Source organism: Pezoporus occidentalis, unplaced genomic scaffold (assembly GCF_034315485.1).
Source record: "Pezoporus occidentalis ecotype Australia unplaced genomic scaffold, CSIRO_AGI_Poc_V1 ctg2, whole genome shotgun sequence".
NCBI classification, from domain to species: domain Eukaryota; kingdom Metazoa; phylum Chordata; class Aves; order Psittaciformes; family Psittacidae; genus Pezoporus; species Pezoporus occidentalis.
Window position 1 is genome coordinate 13,984,866 of NW_026913855.1, and position 24,766 is coordinate 14,009,631.

At 42.8% G+C, this 24,766-nt stretch overlaps 1 protein-coding gene across 1 annotated transcript; it reads left to right on the forward strand.

Annotated features, from left to right (window-relative positions):
• The first annotated feature begins 2,119 nt into the window (after positions 1-2,119).
• Positions 2,120-6,981, forward strand: EDN1 (endothelin 1). The gene is made up of 5 exons (XM_062617917.1): positions 2,120-2,466; positions 2,675-2,828; positions 3,766-3,924; positions 4,204-4,311; positions 5,692-6,981. Exons 1-5 carry the CDS (start codon positions 2,403-2,405, stop codon positions 5,828-5,830), a joined length of 624 nt encoding a protein of 207 aa, XP_062473901.1. The 5' UTR covers positions 2,120-2,402; the 3' UTR covers positions 5,831-6,981.
• Positions 6,982-24,766: the final 17,785 nt, after the last annotated feature.

Genomic DNA, 24,766 nt, shown 5'->3' on the forward strand with positions numbered 1-24,766 from the left:
TGGGGTTTGGTTTTAAAACAGAAAAAAAAAAAAAAAAAAAAGAATAATAGCACCTTCAGAGGTCCCTGCAGTAAGTTTGTGCTTTGCTGCTCCAAGGAAATATGTATGCTGTTTTTGCCAGCTAACAAAATACTTTCTAACAAGTCATTTTGACAAAGCTGAAAACATCTTTGACAGATGTGAGTCATTTTGGCTTCAAGTACACATCTTAGAAAAAGGAATCTCAGAAAAAAAAAAGTCTTTTTTAAGTAAGTGCTGGCATGAAATTCAGTCTTCAAGTGACAGGGCTGGAAAGGCTGTGCATATTTGTATTCTATGCAGGATAATAGCTATCTTTCAACCCACACAAATGCTTTCTGTTTCTTCTTTTTTAAAGAAGAAAAACAAAAATCTATTTTCTTTCCCAACTTTTGGATACTGATAAAGTTTATTACTTCAGCTGACTACGGTTACTTTTTACATGTAGCTAGGTGACCTCTGCTGGTAGACTCTTATCATAACTGTAATAATTCACACAAGTACCAATGCATTGGTATGCTGGTAAGTGCTGCCCTACATACACAAAACGACAGCATACACAAGAAGATACAATCCCTGCTCTGAAAAATTAGACTCCCACGCTAGAAAGGTGTGAAAACAATATCATGTAACCCAGCTTTCTCTATTGACAGATGTTTTATTGGGCACTTTTTGCAGCTTTAATAACAGGTATGACCATCTCAGGATGGGCCACTGGTGTTTAATCAGCATACTGGTCTAAATGTTTGCTATTGCTCAGAAAGCACCTACATTTCATCCTGTTAGAAGCAGTCAGATTGTTCTGAGGGAAGGATTAGTCTCCACTTGCATTCCTTTCTTGCACTCTTTCTCATAACATCTGCTAACAGCTATTGTTGGAGAAAGGATACCAGCTAAATGGATCTTTATTTTGACTCAGCACACTTGTAGACAGTATGTCTGCTATGATACAGCAGCACAGTACAATTTGATACTTAATAAAAAATAAAGAAAGCTATTCACCTGAGAGATCACAATGCGACTTGCAGTTAATAGCCTTAGTCTTTGTGATAGCCAAGGTCATTTCCATTATTACAGCACAGTGCACGGAAATACCACAAATACCAAGAGAGCCTTATCTATTTATCATAGGTGAAATTGGCATGCTTTGCAGCTCCACTTTGGATCACAGGCATTTGAGTTCGCTCGAGTTTATATTCAAAGGCTGGTTTTCTCAGCTGGGAGCTCAGTAGGTTTCATGCATGTGTGTAGTTGCCCTGGCATTGCTGCGGCAGTTTCTCAAGTGCTCAGCTTCCACTCTTGACAGCTCAACACAAGGCAGCAAACACATGGGAGCAAAACTCACCCTGACCTTGCCAGAGTAGCAGAAGGACCAAACCCAAATGCTGTGCATGGGTCTTCCTGCTTCCCGACAACACATCCCCGCTTGCCACTTTAGAAAAGGGGGTTATACCTAACTCCTCACAGCTGCTGCCGAACCCAAACCGCTTCAGACTCCGGAGTCCAACCAGCTGGGCCAGCGGGGAGCGGGCTGGGGTCAGGCAAAGCCAGGTCTTCTTCACCCCCGCCGTATCTCAGCGCTGCCCGTCTCTCGGGCCGGGGAGGGACGGAGGGGACATCGTCGGGTCCGTCCTCCGGGATGGCGGCAGCGGGAGCAGCGAAACGCGCCACCTCCGGGCGCCGGAACCGCTCCAACGAGCGCCGCGAGCCTGAGGGGCGACCGCGACACCTCCACCGCGGGCGGCACAGAGCCTGCGGCCGCCGCCGCCCGGCTCACCCCACTGTTATAACAACACCAACAACAAACGCTGACAATAATCACAATAATTATTATTGTTGTTATGGCGAGCGCCAGGGTGCCCGGCGTACCTCCGCCAGCCGACTGAGGCGGCCGCCAGCCCGCCCTCAGGTGCGATGCGCGGGGCGCCCCCTGGCGGCCCGCCGCCAGCGCAGCCGGGGGCGCCCCCCGTTCCTTCCCGAGGCCGTCCCGTCCCACCCCGCTCCGCTCCGCTCCTCCCAGGCCCCCCGGCCGCCGCCGCCGCCCCCCGCCGCTCTGAAGTTTGCAGGCGATTTCCTTTCCAGGCCGCCCTTATCTCGGGCCGCACGTTGCCGTCCGGTGACTAATAGCAGAATAACATTGTCTTGGGATAAAATAGCGCCGGGGCTGTTTACCCGCTCCATGGGGGTTCGCTATAAAAGGGCGCCGGGGACCGCTGCGCCAGCCAGACGCGTCGGGGCGCACCGAGCCGCTGCCTGCCCTAGCTCCGTGCCCCGACGGGGACGGGACACGAGCCTCCGTCCAGACGCTGCGAGACTCTTTCGCCCCTTTTTTCTCTTTTATTAATTTTCCCTTTCCTATTCCCGTCCGCTCTCCGCTGTCTGCTATGGATTATTTACAGATGATCGTCTCTCTTTTCTTCGTGCTCTGCCCGGGGCTGCTGCCGGCAGGTAGGTGCCGGTCGCTAGCCACCCGTCGTCGGTGCCGCCTCCCGGGCTCAGCTCCAGCCCTGCGGGGGTCTGTAGGGTGACACCCCGGCTCCGTGCCGCCGGGCATCGCGGGGAGGGAGCCCGAGGGTGCGGCGGGAGGGACTGTTGCCAGAGGTGCGCGGGGTGCGTGGTGGCCGCGAATGCTGAGCTCTGCCGCTCCCTCCCGCAGCCCCCGGAGCCGAGGCGGCCGCCGCGCCGACATCCCCCTCCGCTGCCACCGCCTCCGCGCACCGCCGAGCCCGGCGCTGCTCCTGCTCCTCGCTGATGGATGAGGAGTGCGTGTACTTCTGCCACCTCGACATCATCTGGATCAACACCCCCGAGTGAGTGGATTGGGGGGCTTCGACGGTTCCCAAGTGATGGGTTTCCCTTTGGTTGGAGAAAAGGGCAGGGGGATACATGGGTCAAAATTAAGAACCACAAAATCCTCTGCAGAAATAGCACGAGGAGGAAGGGATAGTTATTTGCACCGTATTTTCTATTGCTTCCCTGCTTTTCTGACGAGTTTAGAAGTGAGACTGTTGCCAGGAGAAAGCGAGCAGGGTTTGACCACTTAGATTGCACAGATAGCTCCTAATAGCCCTAACACACCTACGTTCTTAACATCTGAGCAGGAGTATTTCGTGTGCTGCTCAGCAAAGGCTGCGGGATAGTTTTCGCTATGAATCAGAAGCAGACAAAATACCACAAGTATGATTTTGCCAGCCTGAATCTGTCTGACCATTTTTCTTTCCGGCAAGTTGGGAGGCTAGAAGGCTCGCTTTGACACCGGGTGGCTCCACATCCCTTCTTGATGCTCTGTCCTACAAGTTAAAGCATCCCACATGTTAATAGGGTTACGTAGTGTCCGTTTCAGCTGTCTCCTCACCAAAATGTAGTAAGCCAGAGCCTCGCCTAACACTGCAAACACTGGCTGCAGCAATTTGTTTTGCTGCTGAGCACAGAGGATCTGTTCCTCACTTTTATTACTACTTTCACGATTTGAAGTTACCAAAGTTCAAAGAGATGAGATTTTATTGCTTTCTACCATGCAGGGAGGCACAGCAGCCTCATGAAATCTCAATTAAAAGGCCATTAGCCTTGCCGGTAGCCATGCTAATGTTGCAGGATCTGCATGGAAACTGTGACCAGCAAGGCATTCCCAATATCCCAGCCTTTACTCATGCAATCAATCCCATTGGTGAGATTGCCCAAAATACCTCATTGTTTTGAAGCCACAGAATTATTTGAATTACTTTCATGTTGTCTTTCTGATCATAGGAAGACTGTTCCATATGGTCTCGGAGGCCCTTCTCGATCCAGAAGATCACTGAAGGACATGGTGCTGGAGATGCTTGCTGATCCTAGCAGCAGATGCCAATGTACCAACCAGAAGGACAAGAAATGTCTGAACTTCTGCCAGACAGGAAAAGATCTCTGGTGCGTTTATTGTTTCTACTTTTTAAAAGGCTGTGCATGTAAAAGGGGTGGATTGTGGCAGACTTACTCATTTTGGCACTTGCTGAGTGAATAATCTCCCCAAAGCCATGCCTCCTACCTGAGTGCTCACACTGCTATGATACATACTATGGTTTGGCCCAGAAAGGTTGCTTATTACATGCCTTGAGAAGTGGTTGGTGAGATGCCTCACCTTGTGTACTGCAGACTTGTTTGGTTGTTGTGTTTTTTTTAACAGCAGCACCTTATCCCTTTTAACAGGGCTCAGTCCACAGCGGAGAAAACCTTGCATCACCGCAACAAAGGTGGCAGTTGCATTGGACCCAAATGCATGAGCCAACGGCTTGTTGACAGCAAGAAAATGAAGCAGTGAGTTTCTTCCCATTCTGTTGTAGCTCCCCGGCATAGCAATAGAGAGCACAGTTCACCTGCCTTTGGGTCAGTGTGAGCTTAGCTGTTGATTTCAGCTTGAGAGTTAGAGGAGTCAATGAGGATATCTTGAGGGCTTTTCTTTGTGCAGTGGTGTGTTAGCTTGTGAAGACATGAGCTCTGAGCTCTATCTAGCACCCTCCATTTGTTGGGCGAAAGAAGACTTACCTGTAGGCCTAAAGATACACCTAATTCAGAACAGCATGAAATAATGAAATACTGACAGAAATAAACAGAGCCTGTTATTTTACTGAGTTCATGTACCCTCTTAACTACTTGAAAATATTCCAGCTATTCTAACATGAAGTTAAATCAGAATGCCTTTTCTTAGATACTTTATTCCATTTCACTGGAGTAAAAAAAAAAAAAAAATTATTATTGATCTACCCAGAGTTTGAATATAATATTTCTTCTGGCTGGTGTGGCTGGCTTTTTAAAGGCAGAAGATGGATTTCTATCTACCTTATCTCCTTACATTGCCTGATAAACCTACGTAAAATGAATACAGGAGGTTAGTGATGGATATTACTGCAAAAAGATTGAGGAAGGGGAAAATGAAGACTAAATTCACACTGGAGCCCAATTTAATATTTGAGATTATGAGTAAATTTCAGGACTGCCCTTTGAGGTCTGTGCATAAGTTGAGTGGCAGTAGGCAGCAGGCAGCAATATCACTCCAGAGTGAAATGCAGAGACAAATGCATTGGACTTGGTGCAGCTATGAAGCCAGCTTTGAAGTTGAGTGTTAGTACAGCTGTATCAGCTCCAGTGTCCAGACATATGCCCATGCAAAAGTGTGGCATACAGAGGTTTGCCCATGCAAAAGAAGGCTCTTCAGTGCTACTTTCACAGGCAGAACAGGATTTATGACAGCAGGCAGCCTGATGATTTTGAGTGAGACGTAGGGCCTAGGAATATTAAATTATTTTTGAAAATGGGGCATGCTTACTTACTTACTTGAAAAATGCACCCATTCATTGGAATCAGGATCAGGTTTACTTAAAAGAAATAAAAACAGCTGAAAAGAGTAATACTGAAGACCTCTTCTTCATAGCTTACATGCTATTTAAGGAAGTCGAGGGTGTCTAGATTTGAATGAGTATTTTAATTTATTTTAATGTTAGCATTTAAATTCTGAATATAATATTTCAAGTGGCTAAGGTTAACATGATTTGGACAGAGGTATAGAAATCAGGAGTTTCTGAGGATCCTGTAGCAAAAATCTAGACTGAAGTTTATTTAACCAAAAACTTAATGTCTGCACACTGGAGATGCATCTTCATTATTGTAACAATAAATGTCTATTTCTTGGTTTTGTAGGCTGGAAGCTATTGGTAATAGTATCAAAGCTTCCTTCAGTATCGCAAAACTGAAGGCTGAGCTCCAGAAAGGGAGGAAGCTGAAACATAACAGGGCGAACAAAAGACAAAGCTTCTGGGAAAGCCTGAAAGCATCCTAGTGGGAAGATCACCTGAATCTTTCTCCACTACACTTGCTGACAAAGCACCACCAAACTTTCTCTTGACTTCTAACATTCCACAATGGTGAAGGGTCTCTCTGTCCAAGTGTTTGCGCAGCAGAACAAAACACTGAGGAAGTCCCATATTTGGAGGTACAAAAGGAAAAGATTTCATCATCTTGGAATTCAGATGGATGGGTAGAGGGGGTGAAGGGAAATCTACAGTAACATACATGGAAAGCCAAGTTTCTGAAGAAACATCTGAATATTGCCTCTGGAATGTTACCCATTAATTGTGCAGCCTTCAGAGTCTACATCAAAAGTATCTGTCAAGGAAAACCTCAGAGATGTGCTTAGAAAGGACAGAAAGCAAGATATGAGTGGACAAACTTCAAGGCAAAAAACTCTACTTTTTGATTAAAATGCAAAAATGAAAGCCACAGTGCTACTTTAATCAGGACTTACTGCATATATACGTGTCTACCTCGTGTACTGTTTGTTGCACTCCTGCTAGAGTATTTTTACACCTTGTTATTGCCTTTACTAATCAGCTGCAACCCTTTGCCTTTTTTCAGAAGTCTGGTTTACTTGTACTACCAGAGTTATCAGAATGTGGGTTAGGCACTGTGGTTGTTTGCACAGTCAAATCCTTTGGTTTTAGATACCAAAGGACTCTTCAAAATAAAATAAAAATTAGAGGACGCTACTAGGTTTCCCATAACAAGAATATTTGGCTAACTGAAGTTCTAATAATAGAGGTTATTGTGTCTTACATTGCACCAAAAATGCACTGGAGTGGGGATGTACCAAAGGCTGTTGTGAGATACATTCAGTGCCTTGTTTGGTAGAATTGTGTTGAGACAAAGGGTTGTTTTGAATTATGTCAAAAGGCTAATATTAGGTGAATGTTTATAGCAGTGAATTTATTCACATTGTTGAATTTGCTGACAGGTTGAATCTTTTGTGCTCATTTTTTTTGTGTTTTATATTTATATTCACACAAATTCTTCATTATATTTACCATGTTGAATACACATTGAAGTAGGCCATATTGGTCTATGCATGTTTTATGTATTTCTGTATGAAATTGGAAAATGCTTTATGCCTATCAAGGTAAATATCTCCAGAAATAAATATTTTTAATTACTGTATTGGTTTGGTTTTCATATGCCCCGCTTTTTCGTTGGCTGTGACTATGTGATCATGGAGGCAGATTGCCCCACATACAAAGCTGACCTAGATGAAGCATGTATTTTTAAGTGAGATTAGCCAGATTGCAACACAGAAATTTAGTGCTAAATGTAATATGACAGATAATGCTTGTTCTAGCTTCAAGCCATCTTATCAAAACTTCATGGCAAAATTTGAATTGGCCAAATGAATTTATCCTGGTGCAGCATTCTCACATGACTGATGTCTTTTTCATCCGTAGTACAGTCTTTTGTTGGATACAGTGTACCATTAAAATATGACCAGTAAGTGGTTGGATATAGATGAACTAGAGGAAAAAATGCACACGCTGAATGCTTTGTGGGCTATATTGGACTAGGCAGTGTTATGTTACTTATTGCCATGCTATCCTGAAAGTCTCAGCCCAGCCCATGCAAGTTAAAGATTGAAACCATAATGGAGCCTGACCCAAGCCCAGGAAAGAGCTGGAGCAATAGTTAAACTTTGCAAGTCTCCAAACATTGCCCTAAAGTGGTTATAGCTGGAAAGATGCTTAAAGAAAATAAATGCATTTAATAATCTGTGATCCTATCAAAAAAAAAAAAAAAAAAACAAACAACTGCACAAGAGTTAAGTCCATGGGCAAAATGGAGTGATTTGATTTTAAAAAAAAAAAACAAACTTCTACAAGCAACTACAATGCAAGGTGTGTGACACAAACACTAACATTAAAATTTCCCCATTAAAAATTTCTGAAACTGCTCCGAGTTTCTTGTCAGTATTCATTTGGTTGAAACGTTTTTCACACCAAAGCACCATAAGGCTGAGTAAAGCCTATATCACGTTTCCTTCACACTGTTCTGCCACATTTTGGGACAGTAATTCCATGGAGAGATGGCAATGCTGGCACCCTGGGTCCGACAGAGAGTGGGAAAGGATCGTGAGCCCCTGCCCTTTTACAGGGCAGGATGCAGCCCCTGGAGCCACCCTTTGATCTCTGTATCACCAGTGCTAACTGCTCAGGATGCGCATGGATCAGTGACCTCTGTCAGGTGTGAAGAGACCTCACTAAAGCTCCCTGTTTTCCCATTTCTTCCCCTACCAGTAGTTGCCTTAAGCAGGGAAAATAAACAAGCAAGTACTCGAGGTGCTGCTTCTCACCCAGCCAAAGCAGCAGGCAAGTAGGCGGTGTGGGGTACCCTGCTAGGGAATGGGCTGTGAATTGACAGCCAGTTCCAGTTGCTCCTGTTTTCTCTCCCAGAAGAGAGAGACAGGAAAGCAGTGATTCTGGGAGCAGAGTTGTGCCACAGCAGCTCCTGTGCTGTTATTAACACTGGCTATCTGGATTTTGTAGATGGCCAGGGTAAATGATGCTGTAGATGGGCTTTAATAGCCCAAATTCCTGGCCAGCTGCTTAAGTGATTCTTGAGACATCATCCTAAAAATAAACTTGTTCTTTCTAGGGTTTACTGTGTTCATGCCTAGATTCAAAAGCTGGCTTTCATCCTCCTTTCCTTCCCTGTGAACTGACCCTGCTGCTTGCTTATGCCGCAGCTTTGTGTAATGATGGCCCTTTGGAGAAGGCATGGTCCCAACAGCTGTGCAAGGTAAAGCAAGACCCCTTCACAGCACTGAGCCTGAGCAGCAATGCAAAGAGCACAAGGAGGGTGAAATACTCCTGTGCCATCGGTTTGCAGTCTTTGGGGAGAGTGACTGAAACCCCTTCTTACTGCCCAGCCTGCTCCTGTTCATGTGCAGCAGTGGCAGAAGGGGATTTGTCCCTGTCCCAACCCCATGCTGTTTACCTTCTGTCATAGGAGCATAAACTGCAGTTTACCCTGGCTTGCACTGATGAACTGTACCAAAAGCCAGAATTTAACAGTCTGTTTGTCTCACTGAATAAGCAAAAGGGAATATAAAGCATTTTATCTCAAGGCTGGCTCACAGACCAGGATTTGCCCCAGAGGTTTGCTCCTTCACAAAGCAAGTTCCATAGCAGAAAGAGAATCAATAACTCAGGCCAGAACCCATGGTGAAAAAAGAGAGGCATGGTATGTGCTGGGATTTATGGCACTGAACACAGAGGAGTGTAAAAGTACATTCTTACTTATAATAAACGACCTGAGCAAAAAAATATTCTACCTGAAGCCAATGGAAACATTGTGCTGACTGCAGAGGCAAGGCTTCAGAGTCAGAGCTCTCATTCTTCTGACTGGAACTAATCTCACTTCTCTTAAAAAGTAAACCTTTCATGACCATGTTCTATCTCCTTTTTAAGTGAGAAGTTCTTCCAGTCAAGGATGAAATTTGAGAAGGACGAAGGGAAGCATATAGAGAAGAAGGCCACCACTGTCTAGCATAGCCATACACTAATGGTCCCAAAATATAGCTAACATATGGCTAAAATTCAGCTCAGATCAAGAGCAAGGAAAGGCCCCATTCCAGAGCTGTTATCAAGTTGTATCTCCCTCCTCTCCTTTTTCCTGGGTTCAGCATGGCCATTTCTGAAAAAAGTTTTACAGGAAAGGACAAATATTTCTCTCCAAAATTTAGCTTGCTGTACTTATTTTTATTCAATGCTGTGTGTAATTCTTTCTGGCTCAGTTGGTTTATTTTTATTTTCTCTGGATAAAGGGTATTTTGACTATGTATCAAAACAAGGTATACAATGAAACAAAGCTTCAACATGTGAGTCAGGTTTCAAGTCATGAAAATACTACAATGCTACTGAAATTCTTTCCACCTTATCTACATAATTCTGACCTAATTTTTCCAGAAATGGCTAATCTAATCCGTACCATGTTATCATGAACTGCTCTGAAATACTTCATGCAGGATGTCCTAATGTTACCTATAGAAGTTACAAATACCAGTCTCTTTGTTAATGTTTCCTTACACTAGGATAAATTTAGCCACCACAACACACTTCTATATTTACAAACACAGAATGATCTAGATAAACCACTGTTTGAATGCTATCTGATATTTACTTTCTTCACACTCAACTATTTGTGTATATAAAACCATACCTATTCTGACTTCGCTTGCATTATGGAACTATTATTAGGTTCTTGGGTAGAAATCCAGCTTCCAAGTTCAGCCAATATCTTTATTTAATTTACTGTTCTTCCTTTGTGACCTAGGAAATAAAAGCATGGGGGCTCTGATTAATTAGAGGAGAACACTTGAAAGCTGCAAAGGTGAGTATAAGTATGCAGAGAGACAGAGCCCCATAGATAAAGTACAAAGATACTGGCAGGATCATTTTTCCTGAGGTAAACGTTGTGTGAATGACATTTTGGAAACTTAGCCAGAATAGGTGTTTGTGTCTTTCTTTATTTTATATCTCTGATCAAATCTGAGTTTGGTGAAAAATGATAGGGAAGCCTATATTGCTGTTTCTCAATATGGTTAAACAACCAGTTGGTATGTCTTAGTGTTGCGCGTGGGACAAGTTCCCTTGCTCTGATGAGGTCAAGGAGACCTGAATTCTCCCTGAAGCCCATTGGATCAGTCGGTCAGCCAACAATTCCCTCAGCTTTAGAGGAATCATTTGTGCCAGCAAAAGTGAGAGCAGAATTTCACCCAAAAAGGCTTCATTCTTTCTGGTACCACCACAATGGGGTCAAACAGACACTGATTTGCTGATGCTAACACAGGGTTTTTTTTTCTCCCTACAAGCATTTGCTAGTAACAAATTACAAAAACAGCACTTTGGTAAGCAATGGGGCAGTTTGCCTCTGGCTCAAGAAAGCTGCGTTCAGAAATGAATGAGCCCTGTGGAGTTTGTGGTTTCATTCCAAATATTTTGGGGGCTGCAGAAATGATTTCAGTTCACCATCTGTAATTCAAGCCCACACTGTTGTTGTGCTTTCCCCCCCTAGGAAATGAAAAAAAACAACCAAAACAACCAAAAAACAACAACCCAACCCTAAACCTAGTTTTTTTTTCTAGCTAAAGGAAAAATGTATGTTATGTGCCAGTCACTAGAAACAAATCCAACCTCTAGTCTGGCAAGAAGAAAGCAGCACTGTATTTTGGTCATATATATTGGATTTACATTTTCCTCTGCTTTTTCCATCTCTTTTCAGAGTCACCAGTCAGCCAAGCACTTGGTGAAGTGTCAATCATGAAAAATTAGCCAATGCCCTAAGGACTTGTGCAAAGGTAAGCACTTGCATCAAATGTTTTGGTGGACCAGAGCTTCTCCTTTTGTCGTCTTTCTCATCTTCATTTGAGTCCTATTGTTGCAAGAGATCTGTTTTTCTTTTACTTCTTATTTTCATCTCATCTTATTTCCAACAGAAGTATAAAGCGGTGATATTTGCAAACTAGACAGCAAAATAGTGGACAGAAAAATCTGGCAAACAGTGCTTGTTGCATTCTTACCAGAAATGTGCAGGCCTTTAAGTTGTGTATGACCTGTGAAAGGATTTCTAAGTGCATGAGACCTCTTACAAGTGATTTAATTAACAAGGCTCAGCCCCATAAAGAATCAAACTCTGTGGCCATCAGCTGCTCATGAAAATGTGGTCATGTAAGTGTGGACAGACTGCTTGGGAGCTTCAAATGATCCAATGTGCTGGATGCTTTACAAACCAAACTCACTCCTCAAGAAAGTAAGGACTTCTCCTGTACTTTCTCATACCCTGAACTTGCTCACCCATTTTGGTGAGCATCACTCAAGTAGCATAAGCAAGCACAAAACAAGAACCATGATATTATCTGCAGGAGAAGTACTTTGAGAGTGATTTCTGGGTTTTCCCCTCATGACTGTACATCTCATCTGACCTCAAGGGAGACATCTCTTTCCTCACACATGGGCTGTCCAGCACATCCATCAGGCAGATTACTTCATTATGTGGCAAGGGCAAGCAGGGTTCAAAGAACCCATGCTGCTGAAAAGAGTGATCATTGCTGGACTGCAAAAAGCCTACCCTGTGTGATGCCACTGCCAGCATGATCCTTGGGGGACAGGAGAGAGGGTGGCTGCAAGTCACCAGTCACACCAGCAGCCTTGCTCAGTGCCCTGGAAATGTAAACCACTCTTCCCACATGGCTGTGGGTTCACCCTGGGTAATGCCATGCAGGCTACTTTTCAATGGCATCTGCTCTTTCAGTACCTATGGTCTCAAAATGACCCCACGGATTTTGTCAGTGTCTTACTGTAGATTTTTCTGAGAAAGCATCTCAGCTAGGAGGGCTCTTCACACAACATTCAGGTGAGTTTAGGGGTATGCCACTTATCTCACCAGCCCAGAGGTTTTTTGGTGTATCAGTCATGGAGCGATAGCATATCATAGAATCATAGAATAGTTAGGGTTGGAAAGGACCTTACGATTATCTAGCTCTAACCCCCATGCCATAGGCGGAGACACCTCACACTAAACCATGTTACCCAAGATTCCATCCAACCTGGTCTTGAACACTGCCAGGGATGGAGCATTCACAACTTCCTTGGGCAACCCATTCCAGTGCCTCACATTCTCATATGACTGTGAAATCCATGGACAACTCCACAGAGGTCCACATTTCTTCCATGTACTCATACGAAAAACCTTTTCGTAATTTTCCAAGAAATTTTACTCCCATATCTTTGTAAAATTTTATACCTTTTCCTGAGGACTTGGCCTGCTGTTTTTCCTCCTGGGTGTCTACTAACCATTTCATCATTTTCGGAACACATCCAGCTGGACGCTTTGTGATGATGCGCTTTCCAGTGGCTTCCAAATGTGCATTCAGGCTGTTAATTTACTTTTACTTAACCCTGAGTCTGCTTCATCCTAAGCACACGGACATCTTTCACCTGGCTGAGAGGCAAAGTGCCTGGGAATGCTGCCCTTTGCTCTGAATTGGCAATGAATTACGGATTGCTGGTTCTGTTTCTGATTGCTGTTTCTGACCCTTTAGGCAAGTCAGAAAGTTGGCTGGATGTTACTATACAGTAAAAAAATCATTCTTTGAACTAACCACTTTCTGCTGAGTAATTCTTTTTCTCCGCAAACATTTCTATAAAAGTCTATACAAGCCCAAGGGTCAACTTTCTTTCACTAGCCCTTTATTTCTCTTCTCTCAAGCATTTCTTTGTTGTCCCTGTGACCAAGCACAGCTTTTATGAGCTACCACCATATGAAGCTGTGATTGTAGCTGTTTCTTCAACCTGTGATCCGTGAACATCTGAAGAGCCATGAAACATGATTAAGGAATGCAAGTTCATATGTGCTTTACTACAACCTGCATTTGTGAAATTCCTGGAACAGCTTGGACTTCCGCTGGAATTCTTTTCATGGTCCACATTACAAATTAATTAAACCTGTGTATTGTACATGGAAAGGAGGTTTGAAAAGTGTTGCAAACCAAAGCCGTCAGCATAAGAGAGTGCAAAATTGAGTCCAGCCACATAGCAAATAAAAACAAAATTGTGATTAAAAAAAGTATGTAATTGTATAACTACAGTACCAAGTACTGCAAAGTGTGTGTGCAGCAAGGTACATCAGGGAAAACTTCAAGCGTTTACCAACTCCGCATGTGTACCTGTAAGTACAGAAGTATGCGCAATATAATGTAATGTAACATAATTAAAGCAATGTAGCAATAAGGAAGATCTTTCTGATGTTGTACAACACACTTTGGATCCACTTCCCATTGTCAGAAAACCCCAGACCCAAGTGCCTGTCTGCCTTGATGTCTGTCTCTTTTTCCCCTGTTTAATCCAGCAGAACTCTGGTCAGGATAGCAAAATTCTGCTGGTGCCCTTGCAAAGGATGCTTTAAAAAAGGGTGCTGCTGTTCATAGCACCCTGCCCAGGTACTGTTATGGAGAATGGTTGCTATTGCCCAGGCTCCTAGTCTGTTCCAACAAACTCATGTTGTTTATATGGATTTCTTTTACTATTAGGTATACAAAGCATATTTGCCCCCAGTTTTCCCTCTCTGGACAGCACAGTTGGAAAGCTCTGAATGGTTTATTGGCTAATTAAAAACAGACCACAGGTTTTGGTTGGGTTTTTTTTCTCCCTTCCTTTTGCTGCATTCCAGTTTGTTTAGCTGCTCAGCAGGGATTTGACAGGGGAATTGGTAAGGAGACAAAGAACCTCTGGCTTGGGTGACATTAGTGTGCTAAGAGATGACTCCTTTTCACCTGACAGCCTAACCAAATTGGATCAGGTATAGGAAAGACTGACAAAACATTGGAGGACATGAAATATTTTGCAAATGACTGACCTGCACATCCTACCTGGCTCTGGCTACAGTAACAACTTTGCAGGAGAGCTGATGCAGAACTGCCCTTCTCCCTTCACCTGACAAGCTCAAACAGGTGATAAATTACCAGAACTAATTGTTGCCTTGACAGGCCTTTGATCCCTGTAAGAGTCAATTTATAAATGATGAGCTCCCTTTACATGCCACTGCTGATGGAGCTGTTGAAACAGTTATAACATCAATAATCCCTGTGGTCTGGTGATTCTTTAGTTTTCTCCTATTTATTCAGGAGACAGTCCAAAATGTCTGTAAATGCTTATTTCTGTCTCTTCTGAGCACCCCGCCCAGAAAAAGCCAGGCATTGCTATAAGAGTAAGGCTTGGTAAAGAAGGAGAGAGAGCATCTGAAAAGCCAGTCAGATGAACATCATGTAGGAAGCAGGATGCTCTCCAGATCTTACTCTCAGCCACTCGGGATAGTCTCTCCAGGAAGAGAAAACTGCCAAAAACAAGGGCAGAGAGGCAAGGTAGGAAAAATTTGGATGATAAACAGCATCATGGGGAATGGCGACATCTTTCAGTGGAACTGAAGTCCCATTTATGGTCCCTGGTGTCCAGCCTTTACAGGGAACCCAGACAGTCTGTTCTTGGGGCCATGCTGCCTCTCCAAGAGGCACAGCTCCCAGCAGTCTGCTGGCACACATCTCCTTTACCTGTGGCCATCTGGTTATGTCACAGGAGAGTGCCAAGAGCTGGGCTATATGGCCTCATCTGCATATGGCTTTAAGTGTCCAGAGTCCACCCTACCCAACAAACGATGTTTTGTTGAGTGTGAATTTGGTTTCACCAACTTGAAGGAATAAGCCAATATTTAGCCAATAGGTGGTGGGATATCAAGTGTAGAATTTGGTCCTATACCTGTATTGCAACAGCATATCATGACCACCACGTGACAGAAGCCTATGAAACCTTGCCCTTGGATTGTTTGAGCAGGTTGCTAGCTCTTTTACAAGAAACTCTTTACAGAGTAGTCAGGAAACTCCAGAGGTCTAGTATCTCTTACACAGTCCTTTTACAGCTTCCTTTTTTTTTTTTTTTTTTTTTAACTAGGTGTAGAAGGATACTTAAATTAAGAGGAGATCAAGCTGTGCTCTCAGCCCTGACAAGTCATCAGTGATTGGATGCTATGCTAGCACAAGGCAGCACCAAATCAGAAATGGTCCTCCCATTCAACATGCCTTCTCTGAGTGAGAGGCTTCTCCAAGGCCTGTAGGTGTGAGACAGACAATGGCCGTCACCAGCAGTGGCCATGCAGAGAGAGGAGCAATGTTTCATTTCAACTGGAAAGAAAATCTGGCTGAATTCTGGTGGGTCCTTCACAGGAATGCCTATTGTTTTTAAACAGGAGACAAAAAGGGTGATGCTCACTGCTCAGTATGAAGGATTGCAAGCACTTAGCTTCCAGCAGCCCACCTCACAGGGAGTGCCAGCAGCACCACCATTGGATTAGAAGGAAAGTCCTTGGCCTGCTTTTGCTGATGTTTACTTATTTTCCAGTTGTGATAAAAAAACAAGAGTGCTGCAAAATGGCCTGGCTTACTCCTGGGAACAATGTTTGCAGGCTTGGACCCAGTGTCATTACCACTTACCAATTCCGGAAAACACAATCAAGTAGTCATAAGTCTGCCTCATATCTGGAAACCTTATTTGCATACAATCCTGTCTTCCAGTACAAGCACTTTTTCTGTTCCTGATCATTCTGTTGAGAGAATGCTCACTAGAAAAATGGAATACCACAGCCTAAGAGCATGCATGCAGCTGGAACAATAGGAGGTGCTGACTCTACTTTCTATTCTTCCCTGAAAGCTTGAACACAAATGTGAGTTTTTATAATGCGGTTCAATGTGATTACTCCAAAGCTGTCTGGGGCCTGGCCACCAAGACTTGCACTCACCACAGGCAGAAGTGATCCTAAGAGTGAAACTCCCCTCTCCTGTCCTTCAGACTGAGGAACACTTGGACTGAATCACAGCATCTATTACAGAAATAAATGAGATGTTATTAATTGTAACTAGCTGTTACTAACTGAATGAAGGAAATGGCACATGCACATGTCTTACACAGTGAGATCCTGCTCTTGTCCAGCCTAGTTCTTCTCTGTCTTACCAAACTTGGAAGTTCTCCAGACCTCCAGCCTCAGCAGTGCGGAGGTGATCCATAGGGAGATTTTTCTTCAGGCCACAAGAAGGCCCTAGGGCTGGGAAATAAACATTAATAAGTTCCTAAATTAATGTTGAATGGAGTTAGATACAACATGCAGCCTTCCACTGGAGGGAGAACTGAAACCTTTTGTAAAGTAAGAAAAGGTTTGGAGATGACTTTGCTTCACCAGTTTGTGTAGTAAATTGACAGAAGCCTGTGAAAGTTGACAGCCTGTGAGCGAAAGAGGAATCTACCTCAAAAATGCAGTTTCTGAAACTAGGTCTGGATTACAGCCTTAATCACTGTGTGTTCTAGGGAGCTACATCATGAAGAAGCAACAAGGCAGAGGTACAAACAGTGCAAGAGCAAAATGAGACTGAAGGGACTCAGTCTGTACAACCTCTTTTTTTGCAGGCTAGCTCCTGCAACCCTCACATAGCTGGGCTGACTCAAGAGGAAGAGATGACTAGTTTTGATTATCATATCAAGAAAAAAAAAAAAATTTCTTCATGCTCTTCCTGACTTAGTCAGCTATTTGTAGAGCCTGTCATACCCAGGAGATGCTATTTATATCATACACTTCCAGGACAATCTTTCATTGGGAAATATTCTGCCCTGAAAAAAAAAGGGAAGGGTAAAATAATTAAAAGATACACTTGAAAGAAAAGCTTGTAAAGTGGCAATTTCAGTGTGGTTATAGAGGATGTAGAAACAGCACTGGAGCTGTTGCTCTGCATAGCATCAGGGTACATGCCAGGATCTTACTGTAGATCAGTTCTCGCAGGACTCACTTCAGGTTTGAAGAAACCTTGTGAATGCATGCCATGTCTGACTACAATCAGAAAGTCAGATCATTTAGACAGCACTGTCGTTCCTTGACAAAACTAGCTCAAACTCTATTCCTCAATGTGAGATTCAGCAGGATGGTTTAAGTTTCCAGAGTGGTATCAAACGTAAGGACTGACCAGGTCCAGGTCCACTACACTCTGTCCTGAAATACCTAGGTGTCGTCAATGAGCAGTTATTCTAGCTTTGAGCCAGGTGGGTAGTCAGTGAAACCTGATGAAGTGACTTTTTGTACTGAAGATAGAGAATAAAGTTGTGAGATAGGGCCACCTTTGTTTGCATCAATTTCTCATTAACGTTTGACAGCAGAGGGTACTGCTAGCTGCTGCAAAAAGCTATCGTAACAGCAAAACCTGTTGTCCTCAGGTCTCTAATATTCACAGCCAATCACATGTGAGATGTGTGTCTACTTTTACTTTGGATAAGTTGAAATGTTGGTTTTCTTTTCACTAGATGAGATGATGAAGATGCAGATAACTTTTAAATTGAGCTTGACTGTTCACTGCAGATGAAAACAAGGAAGAGTATAAGAGTCTATCTCTTGATGACGATGAGCAAGTGCACATAAACTGTTGTTGACTTGTCTCCTAATCTAGAGACCTGTATACAGCTGCAAAGATGGAGCAAGCTTGGCTTATCTCCTGTTTGTTTAATGAGCACTATACCTGGTAGAGATGCTGGCCTCGAGTTCACAGGGACTTGTGTTTGTGTTTCGCAGCATTGCAATGACAAAGAACTCTTCTGAGGTACAGGGAACTGTGTTACTCGTTGGTGGCTGATGTTGAAAAGGCTGAGGCAACGTCCGTAGACCCGAATGAATAGTAACAGTAAGGATGGCACTTGCTAGAAGTGAGTTTTCTGGTCAGGCATCTTCTAGCACCTCCAGGTTAGCGGTAAGGCAACAGAAGGTGGTTAGAGGGATAAAAGACATGTTCAGCATTCATGTCCAACCAAATCAATTTTAAAAATGTTTATGACTATGGGGAAAGAGCAGAAAAGAAAGGTAGACAGGGAAGATGTGGAAGTTACACACTAAGATACCAGAGAAGTCCAAACTACTAGAGACATATGTTGGCTGTAAATAATGAGACCAAAGCATCACATTATACAGAAAACATATCAGTCTGGAAATCTTAAAGGAAGCAGATTTCTTTTGAGGTTCAGAGTGATGCTTGGTCGTAACACCCTGGAAGATAACAAAATATTAGCTGAAAGCTGTAGGCCACATCTGCAGTGTCTTAAGCAAGCCCTGCCCCTGTTGTACTCTTCAAGTCACGTTGACTTCAGTGGGATTTTTGCCTATACCAAAAATTATAAGAGGTGACTTTTCACAGGGGCTTCAAGAATTCATCGAACTTGGGTGCAAAGTCATGGGAAGAGCTAGACAGACCCAGACCCAGCATGTATAGCTCCCAGTCAAGTGCGCAATTGCAAAGAATTTTTGTCACTCTTTGCCAGCTGCTGCTATCAATCCTTCCATACTTGCCTGAGTAATGGCAACATTTCTTCAGTGTTGATACTTTTCTGTTTCCCAGTTTATTTATTTGTCTTTCAAGAGCTTTATTTTGCTAACACATTCATAACAGTTTACCATTCAGATCCAGATACTATCAAGTGACAGGGATAGTCAGTTAAACCGAAAGGGAGACTTGAGTCTTCAGCCTTGGCCCTTAAATGCTTGCTGTGACATATAAACATTTTTCTGGTAATATTTTGGCAAAAAAAGTCTGATTCAGACTAATTTGTTTGGGAAATTCGGTTTCAAGCTCCCATGCTTCCTCCAGGGTTTCACTGGGTTGCATCACAAAAGATACATTTCTTTATGTAATTTTGCATTCAGACATAGATGAAAACTGATGTGCAAGGCTGAGTGAACTGAAATGCTTCCATGTTGCATCTCCACCATTCAATGCTCTTATGGGAAAGAGAGAACTGAATGCTATCATGAAAGAAAGATTTCAGTACCACAGCCCTTAATTTGGAAAAAAGTAATGCTGACATGAGGCTTAAAAATATTTTCCATTGTGAATCAGGTGCCTTGGCAAGTCTGGAAAGATCTGAATTCTTTTTCTCTTTATATTTGAAAATGAAAAAACATACTGTTATCAGGACTTGACATAAAAATAGGCACATTTTGTTTAATGTGTCAGCACTCGCTTCTTTCACAGTTCTGCAGTGTTCTGAATGCGTTTTTTTTTCTGACTTGCTACTAAGTCTCCAGTGCAAATGGATTACAACTGAAGAACTTGATATTCAATGTTGCTAAAATTTTGAAATTCTGTATTATAAGAATGCACCATCTGTTCTTCCTAATATGCAGCTATTTTTAAATTATATTTTATATGGTTTCTGCTGTTCTTTGATAAAGAGCATAGGAAACAGCCTCATAAACTCTGACACACCAGACAGAAATAACTTCAAAAGAATTTTGATGTAAGTTTCCCTCCAAATACAAGAGTATTCATTCACACTGAGCTACTCATATTTTTTTCTTAGCAGATACATATTCATGAGGTACAAAACTTATTTCCAGTGGTTTATTTAACAGAGCTGGTGCATGATTTTCAAACAAAACACGTGTTACTAGGTACTGGATTCTCTGGGAAGTAAAAAAGGTGCCACAAAGACATTTTCTTTCAGGAACTTCTCCTGTGCCATTTGTTTCCTCTGTATTCTTTGCTACCATTTTCCTGCTTTTTTTCAGTGATAAAATGGTTAAATGTGGGAGAGAAAAGAGGAATAAAGGTTGAGAACAGAGAAGGGAGAAAAGTTTTGGTCCTGCTTTGTTGTTACAAATAGACCAATCTGTTACAATGAACATATCTCCTTTGTTGCAATTACTGGGGTAGCAACAGCAAGCTTTTAGAAAATTGATAGGGAAAAGTCACGCTATTGCTACGATGCCTCAAGGACTCTACGCCTGTTTTTCGTTGATAATTTTGTGTAAGTAGACCAGAAAGATCTGGGAAGTTTACTTTGGAATAGCTATGCAAAATTCAGCTTTCTGAAGTTCTCTGTTTCCTGAGAAAATGAGACAAACTAAGGGTTTACTCTTGCCTCCCCCTTTTCCTTATCTGTCTTCATCTCTCTTTCATAGTCTTTGGGGGGGTACCATCTCTCCCCTACTGCATTATACATCCTATGCATTGTCCCAGCAGTGGAAAAAGAAACAAATAGAAGCAACAAATGCAAGACAGCTGGATTCCACCTTGAGGAATGCTCTTGCCCACAGGCCCTTAGAGATGTCCACAACTGGCAGAGGCTGCAGGCAGCCCATCACACCAGCAATAGGACCTGCTGAGGTAATTTCTCAGGAATATGAGAGGACTGGGTGGTGTGTGGAGGAATAAATCAAAAGAACTCAGAGAACTGGAGAAGCGAGGCAGTGATGCAATGTACCCATCTGCAGATTGAGTTGCAGCACTGCTGGGAACTGGAGATGAGACACTTAGGAAACTTAGGGCATGGAGCATCTATCACTCTTTCTCCAGCTTGCCTGGAATATGTCACTTCCTACTCACACTGCCATTTCACAGCTGTGACTTTTTAATCATGTGCTTTTCAAAAGAAAACAGGTCTGGCCCCTAAAGAAGACTACCACAGTAAGCCCTGAGTGCTCCCTTCTAAGCTCGTCTCTCTCTTCCAGCTGTCTGTCTCTTGGTTTTAATGAACTGAAGCCATAACAAAGTCCGGACAACACAAGGCCAATTCAGTACTGAATTTCTTTCAACAGTGCTAATTCCGCTGGCCTTTACAGAGGCATTGAACCAGAAACACACCTCAAATGGGTAGAGGGTAAAACAACCCAAACAAACAAGTAGGGGAAACAAACTGAAGGTTAAAGAAAAGATAACCTGTGCCTGTTCTTGGGAAAGTAGAGCGTTTTCTTCCAGCTCAATTCACCCCATGGCCAGGCAGGTCAGGACTGCTGGTACTGGGTAGCTCACCTATGAAAACAAACATTCCCTTGTTGGATAAAGTGCCACATTGTTGACATTCAATGCCTTTTCAGGTTTTAAGGCTCTCCAGACCAAGTAAAAATCAGCCAGGCTAATTAGGATGTGCAAGTCTTTTGTCCTGATTGCATTTTGTGTACCGATGTGCACATAAGAGCAGGACCTCCAGGACAGTGTAAGAACATGCAAGAGAGGAAGAGAGGAGATGAGCATGTGAATGTGCAACCGACAAATGAGTGTATGTGAGAGAAAAAGAGACCAAGAAGCTTTCTCTTATTCTTGAAGATATATTAGAAGATTTCTTCTTTCTAAAGAATGACCAGTGACACATGATAAAGGAATAAGGATAAGGGGCATTTAATTTATATAACTCATTCCACTGAGCTATATAAATCGTGTTGCCTGTGCATGACTTAGTCTGGAAATGCTGAAGAGAGATAACAGATAGGAGCACAAATCAGCAGCTTCTGCAAAGTGATATGCAAGGCTGTAGATTTCCTTTCTCACTGGAACTCAAGCATGCCAAGAGACACTGCACGTACAGCAGGATCTGCTGTTTTACCTGGCAGAAAAATGCCACCAAACACAGCACAGGTTGAGATCTAGTAGCAGCAGTGCACTGTCTGCCTGTGTGCAGCAGCTCCTGGCTCCCACCAAATCCAAAGCTGAGCAGAAGATGGGAGCTGAAAGCTGCTATCTCTTACAGACATCAGTTGCAAAATGCAGTGACATCTGGTTGCTGGCCCTGCTGCGTGTTGTTCAAAATCTGGACAGCCTCTGGAAGTTCTGTGGCAGGTTGCCTGCTACTCGAGGGCATTAGCTTCAGGTTACCCATAATTCTTGGACAAGAAGTGACTCAATGTTAAGAGATGCCTCATGATCTGTAGGAAATACAGTGCGAGTTATTGTCCTTCCTGAGATCATTAACCCAGTCTACATAGTCTGATGAAGAGCTATTGAGCTAACAGTTTAATTCTTTCTCAGTTCCTTCTCATGTAAGATAATTATTTCTAATACCACTGTTGGGTTTCCATGATGCTTTTTCTTGCCAAAAGAGGACTCTTCTGGATATACAGGCACAGATTATTGTATGTAGATCAGCAGGTTTTTCTGGAAAATGCTACAGCTCTTCACCGGTGACAAACATCTACGAGCTTTCCTATAGCTTTTTAGGTGAGTCACTAATTCTAGGGAGCTTGAGAACCAGTCTACATGCAAAACTGGAGTAGAAAACCACACACACAACCAAATCAATTTATTATAGTGCAAGTCTACAGCTGAACAAGAACTCTAGGTTCACAAGTGGGAGGATTCACTCATGCTACTTACTGCATTTCTGAAAGGCAGACACTGACCAACAATAAGAAAAACAACTCTAAAAATAACAAGGAAGCTTTTATTCCAGAATGAAATACACTATTCTGATGAACCTGAAATTGATTTCAAAAAAGTCAAACTATACATTGAGAAACACTGAGGCAAAATAGCATTCAAGCAGCTACTGAGCAAAACAAGCCAAGAGGTCGGTTACAATGGTTTTGTTTCTAGCAGTGAGTGGTTTTACACTGGTAAAATCCTTTAAAAAGTATGTATGCTTGAACAGTGACCCCTGTGACATTCCAATTGTACACACTGCATGCAGACATATGCTTGCTCAAGCAGGGTGAAAAATAAAGCTTTTGGTATCCAATCTCAGGTCTCTACACACCTGGCTCAGATGTATGATACCACAGACCTGTAAGGGCCATGGCAGGGGAGACTTGGACATTTTCCTCTTCACTGTTTCTCCAGGATGTGTTTGATGCACATATCCCAGGTGAGTCTTGACAGAAACACCAGTGCTGGTTGAAGGCCAAGCTGTTTTCTTGCTTCTTGAAGTGAAGCTGATGAAATTATTTGGCCGTGCCTGTCAGTTGAATTGCAAGACTGCTTACTGTCAGGACAGCCAAGCACAGATATGAGATCTGCCTGGAAGACAGCTCCTAACAACTTCCTCCTGTCAGAAGCCTCAAACCTGAAAACCTTGCTAGGGGAATTGAGGAGGAGTAGCTTTTGATTTTTCTTCCCTTCCTATGCAGTAATGACCTGATTGTCCATAACAAAGTAATTATACTTTGTTGAAATGCTGCCCTTAAGTGGAAGCCAGCGCTGTCAAGATGCGCAAAGCATGTATCTAACCACAAACGTATGCATAAATACATTTGTATGCATTTATACATACCTATGTGCATGAATATATATGTGTGTAAAAACTGAATGCATTGGACCTGATTATCAGTTCACTGAAGGAAGAAGTTCTGTCTCACAGAATGTTACTTGCAGATATTCTTTAGCCTTCATGTACACCAGGATTCAGGCATTTTTCCAGCTGTACCATGAACTTAGCAGTGGCCGTAGTAGTTTATAAAATAGCTAAGACAGAGTTGTTGAAATGCAGAAGACAGAACTAAACCTGGGATCCATAATATTAGCTTCATTTTTAGAATGAAAAGTAAGACTTCTTCCTCAGAAACATATTTTGCCATTCCTGCCTGTCAGCCCCAAAGTAACAATGATGTTATTTAAAATTTACTTTTTTGGGGGGTTTGCTGTTTGCCAAGGATTCAACCATATCTTCCTGGTTTGTACACAGTAACAGTGGAGATTCACAAGGAAACAAATAAACTGACTTCAGACTTGTTTTGCTTCTGCAACCAGACATTATCACAGGCACAGGTATTTATCAGGGACACTAGTACAAACATAGTTGTTTCTCCTCTTAAAGGTCCTGTTCCTGATTCTGTAGGGATCCATTCTTTAACAGAAGTCATAGTGTAAACAATGGATACTTTCCTGGAACAAGATATGTAGTAACAAAAGAAAGGGGCCTATGCTTAGTTATCTGCTTTTTTTTGTTTTGTAGAAAACCTGGCATAATTTAAGCATCAGCTAAGCACATACCTGGCCCATTCTGTAAGAGGTAACTTGTGCCCTGAACCACAAACATGGTAAGAATGCTTCTACCTTCCTGTATCCAGACTAGATTTATCTTAGCAGAAAATAAGTACATGAAAAAAAAAGAGGCGGAGAAGAAACAGAAAAGAATTAGAACAAGGTGTTAACTGGGAGAACAGAGATTTACATAGTTTACAGTCTTCTGGGGTCTCCTCACTGCTTTCTTAACTTACTGCTTTTTTTTCCCCTGAATTGTTGCTGTTTCAGCATAAAAGCTCAGCCTGGGCCCTATTTAATGGCATTGAGCAATTCTGGCTCTGCTTAAACTTCAAATTCTTTACGAGAGGAATTTTGTTCACTTGCAGAAATGACAAAATGTCATTCTGGATCAAGGATACAAGTTTCAACAAATGCTGCCAGGAGTGTTATTCCACGCAAATGCAAATACAAGTGCCTTGTACACCACTGGTGCTTTGTTGTTATTCTACTCTGTTGTGCTGTTTCTGAGAAACCTGTTAGCTGTTAATATGGAGCTCAGGTACCTTGTTAGTCCCACCTGTGCGGTTGAAACAGCTGCTCTATGTGGTCTTCTGCAAGAAAGCAGCACATTAATTAACTGTTGATAGA

Coding starts and splice junctions, on each gene's coding strand:
- EDN1 (XM_062617917.1), top strand. CDS start 2,403: ATGGATTATTTACAGATGATCGTCTCTCTTTTCTTCGTGCTCTGCCCG. Junction 3,925..4,203: donor CAGACAGGAAAAGATCTCTG/GTGCGTTTATTG, acceptor CCCTTTTAACAG/GGCTCAGTCCACAGCGGAGA. Junction 4,312..5,691: donor GACAGCAAGAAAATGAAGCA/GTGAGTTTCTTC, acceptor TTGGTTTTGTAG/GCTGGAAGCTATTGGTAATA.